This window comes from Labrus mixtus, chromosome 18 (assembly GCF_963584025.1).
Source record: "Labrus mixtus chromosome 18, fLabMix1.1, whole genome shotgun sequence".
Taxonomy (NCBI): domain Eukaryota; kingdom Metazoa; phylum Chordata; class Actinopteri; order Labriformes; family Labridae; genus Labrus; species Labrus mixtus.
Genome location: NC_083629.1, coordinates 4,367,501 through 4,381,962, shown reverse-complemented (window position 1 = coordinate 4,381,962; position 14,462 = coordinate 4,367,501). Strand labels below are relative to the sequence as shown.

General features: G+C 41.7%; 1 protein-coding gene across 4 annotated transcripts in view; it reads left to right on the top strand.

The window, feature by feature from the left end:
- Window positions 1-14,462, top strand: part of daam2 (dishevelled associated activator of morphogenesis 2) — a 107,303-nt gene that overhangs the window by 49,182 nt on the left and 43,659 nt on the right. For all 4 annotated transcript variants that reach the window (XM_061063840.1, XM_061063837.1, XM_061063839.1 and 1 more), the window contains exons 3-4: window positions 4,368-4,457; window positions 13,281-13,355. In XM_061063840.1, the coding sequence (XP_060919823.1) occupies window positions 4,368-4,457; window positions 13,281-13,355 (165 nt within the window). The remainder of the gene's footprint in view (window positions 1-4,367; window positions 4,458-13,280; window positions 13,356-14,462) is intronic.

Sequence of the window (14,462 nt, the reverse complement as noted above, 5' to 3'; positions counted from 1 at the left end):
GTGTTTCCCCCGGCCAATGGCAGCGCACAGATGAGTTTAGGAGTGGATACAATTCGGCGATTGGACGCAAGTCAAACCGACAAATATGACGGACGTGGAAGTAGCGGCAAATAAGAAAAATATAATCATAGTAAGGAAAAACGCCAAGCGAATACAGCTTATTCCAAAATTAGGGTGAGCCTTACGTTAACCTGGGAGAACCATGCAGCCTCCCGCTGGGTGTAAACGCTGACCCATCCAGTTTTAACAAATGGACAGGCTCGCATGTCGGGCGGACAAGGGAGATCCGAATTCAAGTGTAAACGCCTGTACTTCAGTGTCGTCCACTTTCATAGCAGATTACCCAAGATTGATGTTAATGCAAGGTGTAAACAGGGCCAGAGATCCGCTAGCTTTAAGGCTTAATAGTTTTATGTCTCAGGTTTGTATGCAAAGCCAAGCTAACGTTAAACATGTATTTCCTACAGTTAATTGTATAATGCACATACATTAGTTTATTATTGATTTTCACAGTTCTTCCAATAGAGAGGAGAAAAGTGTCCTCAATATAAGTCTTAGAGTATGGATGGTACTGTATAGTTTCTTTAAAATGTTAAATGTTTCATGGGTAGCCTTTTATAAGTGACTGCAGTAAAACCTGTTGGGGCAACACATACAGAATAATCTTATAGGCTGAATGTGTAAATCAAGAATATTTTCTTTTCTGAAAAATGTCCCTCACCAGATCTCGGTGAGCCTGTTTTGTCAGCACATTTGAGAACCCCTAAGAGTCAAGTGATTGACAGGGCTGATCAGTCAGTCTGCAGCATATCACGGGCAAATCTCACAGCCTTTTCATAATTTGTAACCTTATTGGATTGGCAGCTCTGGAGGAAATGTGAAAGAAAAGGCCTTAGGTTTGTATTTTACCCCTCTCTACTGTAGCTGCAGGTGTAACAATATTAGCTTTGGTTTATGTGAATCCCCGACCGGAGCGCGCTGGTGGAGGAGGACCGGCGCATATCAAGAGAAAGTTTTTATTCAGCAAAGTGAAAAGCGGGTTCAGTGTTGTTTTGGAAGACTGAGACAGGGACTGGGTGTTTCTTGGGTGTTGTTGTGGTTGTGAATAGAAACCATGTGATGCGGATGTGGTATTGGAGGAAGTTTTAATGGTTTGAGCGATGGAAGGAAAGAGTGGGAAATTGCATAACGAGAAAGTGAAAAGTCTTCTGGATGGCATTACATTGGCATTCCTCTACCAACCCAATTTCCTTTCCCAGCTTCATCTCTGTTTTATCACTTTTACCCAACTATGACTAAATAAAACATTCAGCTAATGTTCCCAAATCTCAACATAAATAAGCACCAGGGCTGCACGGCGTTAAGAGAAACTGACATCTTTTTCTGAGATGTATATTGTATAATGAAAAATGACAGCTTATTTAACCACACACCTGCATTTTGTTCCTCATGTACAGATATCATGCTTTTTCATCTACTGTGTCCTTTTAAAGTATATCTGAAGTATATCAAAACAACCCCCCCTCCTAGTTTATATATATCTGATTCAGCCCTCTAAGTCACTCACCAACTTTAGCATGGAGAAGTTGAAGAGAAAGAGGGTAGATTTATGATCTACCCTAAAGATGGAGAGAGATGTGTTTACATTTTCTTTCTTTAGTTTATAAGTTTTTCCCAAAAGCTTTATTGAACATTTATCGAAGCATTGTTTTAACCACATTAAGCACAGGCATGTGGACGTTAACCTGCAGGGAGGACAGAGTTCTGGCGGTTCTAGCACTGCTAACGTCACACTTTGCAAAACAAATTACATTGTTTGCCTGCAGACAATTTGATATAATTTTGACTCAATTTTGAGTGTTTTCTTACCTTAAAACTGTTGGTTAGTCTTTATTTTAATTCCTGTTAAGCCAACAGAAGAAATTATCAGTTAAACAGCTAACTAGGAACATTCCCAATGTATACACCTTGAACCTTATACAATAGCCATCTGTGTTCAATCTATTTCTAAATGGAACTATTGGGTAGCTTTCTCCCAATAACTGTTAAACCGGGGTGTCTCAGACACCTAAATCCTCACTTTTATTGCTGGCGTTCACACAGGACTCACCTCTTTTTAAGCTTTAATTTAAGGGGCCTGCGGTGGAGTTTTGCAAACGGACTCAGTAATACAGTAGAGTGTACGAGAAGCAGCACAGAGATCAGCTGCCGGGCTCAGCTCCCATCTGGTTCAAATCCAGGGGTCTTATTCTCACTGATTTCCCCACCAGCTCCCAGTATCAGCTCTTCCAAACAGCAGCCGCTTGGACTGCAGGGCTTTGACCCAGGAAGCAGGCGGCAGGCCAGAGACGAGCTGGTTTCTCAGCCTCAGTTTCTAAGCCGGGGGATGTGGAGAGAGGATCATGGTCTAACCCAAAGCTGAAATCTGTAAAGATTGAAGGGCAGAGAGTCAGAGGTTGGATGTTTAGCCGCCAGGATATGGCTTGTTTTTCTACTTGACACTCACGAGTGCACATTGGTCACATGCAGCATGCATTTATTGTAGCTGGTCATGTAGACCCTGGAGGATGGGCTCTGTGTGTGAGTCACAATTATTCATTGAACCCACGTTGCTGGGATGAAAAATGCTTTGACCAAAGATTCTAAAGCTTCTTTGTGGTTTCTATCAGTATTAGACCCCCTTGAAGTTCACACCCTTCAGATTTTTCCTCTTTTGCCAAAACCGCAATAATGCTGCTTGCTGGTTATCCCACTGAAAGGACTTGGTAAGAGATGATGTCATCCCTCATAGAGTCGAACACTTGGAATGTGGGCCACCTCAGCCCGCCCCGGCCAGCTGAATGGATGAAAACAAACCCTGTGAATCTACTGGCCTGCTTTAAGGGGGCCCCACCTCTGGCAGCGGTAGCCATCTTCACTATGGGGGGCCCGGGAGGCCCGATACTTCTGGCTGACATCATGGTAGCAGAACCATTAAGATGAGATTAGTTTGAGCTTTAGCACAAAGCCCTTGTGCTATAACATCTCATCCTTTGCTCCATTTTTTCAGGCTTATCCATTTTTGGTATTGCACAGCCTCTTTCTCTTCCTGTCGTCTTCTTTTTCCGTCAGTGCATCTCTTCTTTTGCTTTTCCACCTGATCTGTCCATCTCTTTTTTCAAGACTTTACTTTCCTCCCTGGCACATAGAGACTCATTTCCTGCTCTCATATGCATTTCAAAAGGTGCAGGAGGCTCCTTGTACCAAGCGGAAGAATTAAGTAAAGCAACTGGGTGAATATTAAAACCCTCCTCTGAAGTCTGTGGAGACCAGTTGTCTGTCAAACAGAATCAAATGTCACTGTGTAAACGTGACTCCTTTAGTAATCTGCTGTCACTGCTGAACATGTATTAATACATGGGACTCTCTAAAGAACTGGCTTTCTAATGAGCTGTGTCCGTTTGTCCTGCATCACACAGACTGTTTCTCACTGAACTTTATGCACATTCTTGGCAGCTCATAATGGATCCACTCACTTTGTGGATAAGCTAGCCAGGAAACCTTGACCCTTAAAGAGTTGTCTATTATTCTGCTCTTTGCCTTCCTTCTGAGATTTGACCTACAGGAGACCTAATGCCTGACTGTCACTCCATAAAGACATGATTTTCTTTTTGAACAAAACTAAAACGTTGCTGCTTGTAACTTAACTGCGTGCATGACTGGAATTAGTAATGTAGATATAGATAACTTAAATGTGCCAAGCTGGAAAAATAACATTTAGATAGTCCAAATCATTTCAAAAGTCAAAGAAAAAAATCAACTTAGGTTTCTTGTAATACATGTCTAGTAGGGCTTTAAAGGCACAATCCTATTCCTCAAGCTTACTAAAATGAAACAATAAGTTGCAGCTTGGTGAAGTGTAGAAACAGAACTTGGTTAACTTTCAGATAAGATCACGCTTTGAGGATATAATAATCCAGCATGGTATTGTGGTTTTACAGAGGAAATAGACCCAATTTCACTGCTTTACACTCATTGAGAGTGCTGAAATGTGCAGTGTATGATCCTGCAAAACTATGCCCCGCCCCCTTTTATTGATAAAGTGTGTTACTGGGAGTTTCTTTTGTTTTAAGGGATATCAAAACAGCTGTGATTATGTTATCATGTCCTACGAGATGGAGCGATTATGCGCATGTTTCGACTACTCGTTGCTTAAAATGACCGTTTAATTTGATTTTGTTTTCTTAATCATTCTCTATCTAATTCGCAGCATGCTATAAAAAGTATGATCTATTGGATTATCAAATATAAGATTATCATTTAGCACTTAGTGTCAAAGTTTATTGATAAATACTGTGTGGTTAAAACAGCATACCCTCTTGTTGCAGGATGAGCTGGACCTGACGGACAAGAACAGGGAGGCCATGTTCGCTCTTCCTGATGAGAAGAAATGGCAGATCTACTGCAGCAAGAAGAAGGTGAGTGGCTCTCTGTCGTCCTTTCTTTACATCAGCTCCAATCTCTGGCTGGCCCTCAGCTGACTGGCTGCCTGAGCCCACAGATCAGAGACAAACTGTCTGCAGCGAATGTTGTTGAAGGGCATTTTCTTACCAGAACTAATTTTCTCATTTCTGCATTGACGTAAACATGTGCACCAGCACAGTATTTTTTTAAGGCAATTTTGTGAGTCCACATGTGTGTGTTGTTACCACACATGTAAACATCACTTAGTACACAAATGCCCCCCCCCCCCCAAAACCCTTGTCATAAGACCCTCAATCTCTACATCTCCCTCCCCACATTGGAGCAAGCAATTTCCTTGTGCTGCTTAAGAATTGTCAACATACTGTGGAAGCACTAGAACATTCTGGTCAGCCCTCTCGTTCACCCCTTTCCCCTCGCCAAAACATATTTCGTTTTCTTCATACCCTTAAGCGTGTCTCTGCAACAACAACTCTGGTCTCACTTTGTGGTCAACTGTGCACCATGAGATGGCATTGTGCTTGGAGGAAAAGTGAAATAGAGCCCCCCTCTTTCGCTCAAAAGCAAATTGAATAAATAGTCATAAACCCTCCCCTGTGTTTCTGTGCTAATTTGTTTTTTGGATGAGGGTTTGGAGCTGGAAGCAGGACGAGGCTGTGACCCCTCCTCTCTTTCCAAAGCATGCAGGCTTGGCTTAGCTGATATGATAGGCTCTGACAACCTCTTTAAAAAGTAGTAAACACACACCACTTTCTGTGTGTTCGTGCATGAGTGTGTGTGCACCTGCATGTGTAAGAATCTGTGCTTGTATTTAAGCCAGCATTGAGTTTCAAGGAAAAAGGAAAAGCAGTGGAATTGTGGTGTTTAAAGGGATGTCAAGGCGAGGATGGAAGCTGGAGGTGCACATGAGTTTACAATGAAATGCAATATGGGTAAAAATAACACAAGTGGAGGATATAATCTGTGTATTAAAACATTATGATAACCAAAGGACTTGCAGTTTGCTGTTCCCTTTGAATAAATTGCACGGTATCAAAGAGGATTGCATGTCCGGCTGAATGAGTATTTGCACATGTGAAGCCACATAAAAGATGCAAGTCCAATATCACTCCTATATCAGATATTAAATATCTCAGCGAAGAGACCACAAACGTTTATGAGGACTTCTTTGTTCTGTAACAAGAGGTAGTGGAAACAAAAATTTGGCAACAGCCTGGACATACTGGAACCACAGTGGTTTGCAGTGTGCTCCTATAAGCCGGGTTTAGAGGTAGGATATATTAGTTTGTCGTCCCTTCCCCGATCAGGAATCATTTCCTCTGTGAGGCTATATGGTGGAAAAAAAACAGCTGTGTGTCCACGCCAGGAAACGGAGAGCAAAACCGGGGTCACAGCGAACAGCAGAAAGCTTGAGGAAAAATCTAACAAACCCCTCATTCATGGATAGAGGCAGCGTAATGGAGAATAAGGGGGGAAAAAAACTTCTGGCGTACAATATGGGATAATAACCTGCGTGTCTGAGTGTGAATATTTGGGCAGGAAGGCTTGAATTCTGTCCCCACGTGCACACACCCACACATACATGAAGAACCACATACGGAGGAACATGCGCAGGTTATTCAGACATAACCCACATGCTTACATCACACAGTAGTGCCCTGTGTTCCTCAGACTTACAGCATGACAGTGATTTGAATGGAGAGAGCAGTGGACAGCAGAATTTCCCTCAGCCCGTCCTGTCCGGGACAAACACTGGGACCCTTGTTTCCTCCAGCCGAGCGACGGCTCCAGTTGTTGTGGTTAGATAACACTTGGAGCGAGCCACTGAGGGCACAACAAGGGGACAAACTAACTTTGTTCACCTGCTGAACAAACCGGCCAACACATTTATCCCCAAACCAATGAAGCTTTGACAGTTCTATTTCACCCGCTGTCCGGTGGAAAACAAATATTCTGACTCTGATTTAGGTTTAGTTTTTCCCATAAACTGGAGAACTAAATGTTTCTTTTGTGTTGAGTTTGTTCTTCTATACGTCCAGCCTTTTTAAAGGTTGGAACCATCAGTATATCAGACTCTGAGTTGATTCTCTTGTTATGTTTTTAGCTGCATCACTGATAGAGACAGTGTGGGAAGCTGGAAACTTCATAAACAAAGACAAAAGTAAACTTTCAGAGCTCAAATTCAATTTTTATTTTGTGAGATGATTAACCAGCAGAGAACTATTGAAACTCTAACACTATATCAATTCCTAAAGAACATTGAAGTTAAATGGTCAAAAGTCTAAATTAATGGGGGAAAAAAGAGATTACATTTCTGAACTCCGAGATCAAAATATGAATTCAGCAGTTTGGTATGAAAATGCAGTTTTATGAGACTCTTGGTCTTCTTACAGCTCAAACCACTCAGCAGTGATGTAAGGGAATTAGTATAAATATGATCTCTGTGTAGCATGACTAACTCGAACATCTTGTTGAGGCCTACAGGCTTTACATAAGCCAAATGTATCTGCACCTCTGATCTCAGCCACCCAGTCAGCCATAGCCAGGGGTGTTGGCTAGCTGTATGTGTGTTTGTGTGTTTGTGTGTTTGTATAAGCGAGAGAGTAGATTTCATTCTTGGAACACTTGAGAAAGAAGGGACGTCTTGTATACATGTTTAGTGTACAAGTGAAGTAGAGGTAGCATGAGTAAATCTCTGTATGAGTGTTTCGCATTGCCTGTCAGTGAGGGTAGTGTGTGTGTGTGTACACTTTGTTTTTCGAAGCATGACTCGTGTCCAGAAGCCCCCAGGTAGGGAACACACTGTAACATCTAATAGCTCCTGATAATCGTTCAGTGCTTGGAGCCGAACAGGGTCTCCTGACTCCCATTAGTAGCGCTGCACTGACACACTCACACACTCACACACTCACACACTCACACACTGTACTTGCAGCCCACCATCCCACAATATGGCCCTTTATCAGAGCCAAAACACTGACAAAACAGGCATTGATCCATGAGTCACTGTCCTCAATTTCTCTAAAAATAGGATCTTTTTGTAAACCAGGTTTGCTGTACAAAATCACACAACTCAGCCTTTAGACGCTGTGAGTGGAAAACCGTCTCTAAACACACTCTGGCTTAAGGTACCATATGCACCCTCACATATCACTCCGCAAACGTGCAGCTGATGTATTCAATTATTTGCCATGTGTGCTTTATCCGCATCACTTAAACTAATTTGACCCCGGGTAGAGATGTCTGCCGGAGCGTGTGCTTAAACGTGTGTTGTGTTAGCTACCTGTAACAGGCAGCAAACGTTACATAATCGTCCAGAATTCAATATCCTGCCCATTTCCTGCCTCTCTAGGTGAGACTTTATATCCCGGCTTCCATAGATAAATATTCCCCGCAGAGAGATGGGGTCTTTGGAATGTCGGACCGTCCCCCTCGTTGCACAAACGGGAACATATTGTGACGACAGCTGATGAAGAGAGCATGGAAAGGAATTGACAATACAATAGTGTAGACTATAATGTGTAATTAGCAACTCTCTTTAATGGACTTGAAAGTGATTAGATTGAAAAGAATGGGGTCCTTGCACTTGGAATATTTGATGCAGTGATACCTTTTGTTTCTGGGAAAGTCACACATCTTATCAGCAAGGGCATGTGCACGCTAACTTGCAGGGAGGAACGAAGGCTTGCGGTGCTAGCACTGCTAGCACTGCTAACGTTAGCCACGCTCGGTAGCCCAAGCAACGTCATTTACCTCCAGACAATTTTAAATAAATTGTGCTCAATTTAGACTGTTTTTCGCTGTGTTTTCTTTCCTTTAGACATTTGTTGAATTACAATTTGATTTAATCAACTTTGAAAGTAGTCACCCAAGAGCGTCCCTAACAGATACAAAGAAAACTACACAGAAGGCAGAGCACATATTAAGGACTTATAACTTGGGGAAGGTGGTTTTAGAAGTTGGAAGCAACTACAACAGCAAGTTTGTTCCCTTTTGTATAGACATGGATTTTCTAGGGCCTTAGTCAGAAGACCCCAATGATCTCAAATTATCAGGAGACACAATGACATGAATATAAAGTCAGTTCTGTGTTTTGTGGTTAACCAGACTGGCCAACCCTTGTGTTTGGGTAAGACAGTAAACTGTTTTTTCCCCCCCAGATCTTCAGAGGATAAAACAAATTTGATATTGTTGATTTATCTAAGTTGGAAAGAACAGGATGGGACCGCTCACTTTGTCTGGCACTCAAAGGTCAGATGTTGGTCAAAGGAAACGTCTAGGTTATTTTAGGCTCCCTTCACAATTGCTACAAAATGACTAATGTAATAGGTGTTTCAGCAGAAAGGCACTCATGGCCTATAATGAGGACTTCTCTTCATTCAGGGTTAATTTAGAGGAAGTAATCTGACTTCCACTCCTTGATAGCTGGTAGGAAGTCTTGCAACATCAAACAATCAGTACTGTGCAGCTTGTCGGTGCTTTCACGGCTTTGGGACAGCTCATGAGAGCCCCTACATTACACCCCTGGTCCCCTTGGGCCTCTCTGAGCACATGGGAACAGAGTTTAAGTCGTTGACAAGCACCCTGATTGCCAGAGAAACTGGAGACCTCTTTGGAAAGCATGTTGCTGAGAGACAATGCATGGATTCTGGCTCATAAGGGACCCAGAACAGTTTGACTTCAATTGAAGAAGCAACTGGGCCAAGTTGGCTGCCGAAGCCCTGAGATCGGAAAATGTGAAAGTGAAAATATGCTGATCTGTAATGTGCAGAAGATTATTATATGAAAGTATATCAGGGTCAAGACCAAGCACATGTTGAAGTCATCATGATTGATAAACTCCTGAAACAGATTCCTACATGAATGCAGAATCTACGATTCCGGTAATTGAAGTGTTCTAGTTTCCATTAGTAGTCAGTTTATGGAGAAAATAGTCTTGGGTGGTATCCATTTGAGAGAGCTTTGGTTGCAATTAGGAAAACACAGATTGAAGGCATTGATTAAAATGCATCTCAGAGCCCATTGGCTATCCTCTGACTATGATTTAGCTAAAGTTACGAACCCACCGGCCATTGTCCAAAAACGAGGAATCTATCTGTTTGTCAAAATAACTCTAAAAGTTGCTAGTTGGACATAATGGCAAAATACATTGAAGATAAATGTGTGGTGCTATCCCTTATCCCTCAAAGGCTAAAGTGAAATCAGTTAATGGCTGACTAGTTCCAAGATTGGCTATCTCAAATCAACATGTACATTTTCAAAGACGAGCAAACTGATACCAGAATTGTAAAAATCCTCAGCAACAAAAATAGAAGTCCGAGGCTCCTAATGTTGGGTATTTTTTTTATTTTTTAAATAACTTAAACTGCAAGCAACTCATGCACACTTTCTCTATTGCACAATTGCATTGACAACATTTCACTACCACAGTATAGCCAGTGTATTAATGCAATTAAGACTCTCTCTTTTAGTTCAAAGATGACTGAAGAGCTGTATTAAAAAAATCGTTGGCACTTTTCGATTCTTACAATCACTAAAATAACAGAGATGGTATTGTTTTAAAACACATGGTATCAAAGAATCCAACATTTTGACAACCTTTGTGCAAACGGTAGAAGGAAGCCAAGACACTTCAAAGTTTTTCCTGTGGCCAATTGAACATTTGGACTTTCTATCACCTGTTGTTCTTGAAACCTTGACTTGAAATCCATATGTGTGTAGGTGTCTCCCAATCTGTGAACTCAATCATCATCGTCAGTGAAACCTTTCAGGAGGTTTTGACCCTTAAGCCAGGCTTGTTGCATGACAGCGGGGGAGCTGAAATATGTAATTTCATCTACTCTTTCAACAGGTGCCTCTGCAAATGCAATCGCCTGCCAAACACAGGGATCTGTTCTTGAACCCTGGATTTAGTCAGTATTTGGGTCTGCAGAGAAACAATATATTCCTCAACAGATGTTTGTAACAAGAGGAACAACTCACAGAAATATACCTGAGACACTGCTGGGGATTCCTGTCCTCTTTTAGCTTGAACACAATTGTAAATCATATTTAATGTCACCAGACATGAGGAATGCACAGTGCAGTTTAAGTGTGTAATTTCTGTACTAGAATGACAACGCTGACCTTAAACTGCCGCTGCGATGTACACGGCTGGAATGTTTTTACCCAGATTAGGACCATAAGCAGAGGAGCACTAGGTATGCAAACATTGTGCTTAGTGCATTTATACAAATATTAACTTCAAAACTATTCATAGCAAAGGCCTGCTGTTTGCAGTTTGCACTTATAAGAGGCTCCATTCTTTGCCGTCTGGCTTCTTATCACAAGATTTTAATACCAGTCATCAGCTGTGATTAACTTCCAGAATTATTAGATGCAGAAAGCAGCACACAAAAACAGACTCTGAGAAACTACTTTAAACATGAAACTATTCAGAAAGGGTACAGAGATACAGGACTTGAACCTCCCAACAAACCTAATGTTGTAATCATTTTTCATTGGTCCCAAAACAAGAGGAAAATTACAGTACTTTACTCCAGCTCGTGAAACTGCCAGACTAAATGTTGCATTGGACCCAACATGTTTCTGAGGGCGTGTCGGCGGCGGCTGTAATTCAGCCGGGCCAGAAAGAGGCATTTAAGTTGTTAATCTCAGCGTCAGGATCTGTCTGGCATCGCGTCCTGAGCGTGTCAGCCGGCCAGTTTGAAAACACAAACTGAGTGGTACAGTGCGCTCTATTGTTTTTGTTTCAGTTCAGCTCTCTCAGACTGAGCTCAAATATTGGCAACGAGTGCTGTAGCTCAGAAACAGAAGTTACTATGGGAATTATAACTGACTTTTGAACAACCTTTATATTCCAAAAAAAGATAGAGTGGAGCTACTTGAGTGTTAATGATCCATAAATCAGTGAGTTTGCTGATCTGCAGCTTATTTTTATGTCCAGCGTTTAAATGAATTGGGTTACTACATAATAAGGGGATTTTATGTCTTGGGACAATCAATTCAGGCTTTTCCAAGAAACTAGTTTGACTGGCTTAATCAACAGAAAGGGTAATTTGCTTTCAGTGCCATGCAAATATAGAAGCAACATTTCACAAATGCAGGGATAGGGTGGCAGGAAAATGGATTTTACCAAATCAAGAAGACACACAGAGAGAATTAACGAGCACTTACTGTGCTGTGAATGACCTTGCAGTAAATGATGTTGTAAAAGTACTTGAGGAAAGTTATGTAAGCAATCAGAACGCCCCAACAGCTTTAGTTTATGTAAGAAGCTCTTCGTAGAAGGGGATCTTGGCACATTTAATGTGAGGATACACTTTGATTTAGCATCAGCAGTTATTAATCCAAGTAGAAAACAGAGTCTTTGAGACAAGTCATGGATCTATTTTGACCACATTAAGACAAAAACAACAGGTACTTTTTGATCGTCTTCTCCATTTTATGATCAGAAAAAACCCAAATAATATCTCCAAACTTTTTCTTACACAGCTATCTTATTCTGCTCTTACAGTATATAGCATGCTTAAAGTTTCCATCTTTCGTTGACGTGCAGAAACAGGAACAACAACAACAACAACGCTCCACCAGCACTGTAAGCCCCATCTAAACAAAGCCAGATGTGAGCGAGGAACACAGTCTCTGTTTTCCCCAGTGCCTTCAGTTGCTCGTGGCACCACGCTTCCTCTGATTGGCCTGGACAAATTGATCTCAGACAGAGCCCCTTGAAAGCTATTGGGGAGTGCATTTCTTTACCTGGGGCAATGCTTCATTGTTTCTCTTGTTTCTCTTTCTCCATGTGGTGAAAGCTAAGACAGGTGGATAAAGTGTGATTTTGTGACCCCATTGTGGTGGACTCGATCGCCTCGTCGATTGAGTCTTTATGAGGACGTTGTTGTATGTCGCTGAGGTGCAATGTGAAACAATGATGTAAGCTGGGTGTGAAACAGAATAAAAACACAGTGCAAAGAGGAGATGTAACAGTCAAAGCCTGACTTCTTTGTTTGTTTCAACCCATGAAGGTTTTTGAGAAAATGGACCAGATAATGATGTTACTGGGCTTAGCACGTGGCTGGCTTCTTGGTTTAAAGTGTAAAGAATGTCAAGATATTGGCATGAGCTGAACATTTACCAACAGTTTAGATAATGTCTGTAGTACATCAAAGTCTTGTGTTCATCTTTCAATAGATTTGGTTATTACCAGAGTACGTGATTTGATCCACGGCTTCTGGAAAGGGTCAACATCAGAATCAGTCTACATAGGGGCATAGATATTCCATCATCCATTTTCCCATGCCTATGGCCGACTGACAAAAGACCTTAAAGTTGCAGTAGTCTTTGGTATTATGAAGTATGATGTGAAGAGTCTACATTCCCTATCAATCGCAAGCCCATTCAATGATCCAGCAGTGATTTGTGAACCAGAGAGAAAAGGCAGAAGCGTTCATGTTCTCTCTTGTACCTGCTGAGTTGACCGTGAACTTTGACTTTGGCCAAAAAAACAAAGGAATGATCACTAAAGATGATGGTACTTACAAAACAATAAAAAGTTTGAAGAAAAGACGGGAAAAATGGAGGTTTAGATGAAGACAAATAGTCAAATCTGTGATTGAGGTCCAAAACTCTTTCTGCAATTACCTTCGATTGCAGTAGGTGCTGCCAGACAGAACGAAATGAGAACTTCCAAGATTGCTTGCATTGTTTTCATCATAATGTGCTATTTGCTTGCATTTAAGCATGCAGAGCTATAATGAAGGGTTTTCTTTGAAAGTGGAGTGCTTCATTCTGTCTTCTTTGTTCTTTGTTTTCATGCACAGGAGCAAGAGGACCCCAACAAACTGGCCACCAGCTGGCCCGACTACTACATCGACCGCATCAACTCCATGGCTGCTGTAAGTCAACAACATTGTTTGGATGTCTTTTACCCGTCGATGAGAAATGTCCTTTGGTAACTTTGAAGTTTAGCTGGTTATTAAAAAGACTGATTGTTTTACTGATGCTTCTATAAGACCTATAAGGAGGCTATAGTCCTCCAAGCGGTCCGACCGGCTTCAAATCCAACCTGTGGCTCCTCTCCAGCATATCATTCCCCACTCTCTCTCTCTCCGTTTCAAACTCTATCCATTGTCCTGTCTCTTAAAACGTAATAAGCCCAAAAATAAACCTTTAAAATAAAGCAAACAAAACTTAACAATTCCTGAAACTGTGACTCCAGTGCAGAAACTGCATTTTTTAAATTAAATTTCCATGGTGAAGATTTTCAATGAGTGATTTATTTGACTGATAAGAGTGCAGGATTCTATTTTTTCATCAGAGTATTACTTTAGCATGTACAGGACAAGATCAGCAACAAGATAAAACGGATATCCAAGATCCACCCAAAATGAAAGTTCCTCATGGTAACTTTAATTTGACTATTTAAGGACCCCCCCCCCCCCCCCCCCCCTCCTCCTCCTCCCCATTCCTAAGAGGTCAGTGTTCACTCAGTCATTCTTTCTCAGACTTCTCTGTTGGCTCTCTTTTATCGCCTCCCTGCTGACTGCTTGTTATATTCGCATGACCACATTCCTGCGCCGCGACCCCAGCAGTCACACACACTGTGATGACAAACAGGCCACTCAGACACTCGGCAGTTCAGTCAGTGGGAATGACTGTCAAGCACACGGAGCAAAGCCAGGATGACAATATTCATTATTTACAGCGAGCATGGCTGCCAATAAAAACTGCATGATACCATCATAATACGGCCGTCAGTCCTGATCCCAGTATCGTTTGAAACATGGATTCTCATTCTATTATACATTAGGCCACTGACCAGTTCTCGACCAGTGAACTTTGACCCCGAGTCCTTCTGTGGACGGATGGTTGGCTCCTGAATGTTTTGAGATCATAAAACATCTTTAGGGGGGCTCTTTAAGGATGACATGCAAGCATGAACATTTAGAGACCAACAAGTCACTGATGGAGACTTTAAATAAGAGAAAGAGCCTCAGTCAAGG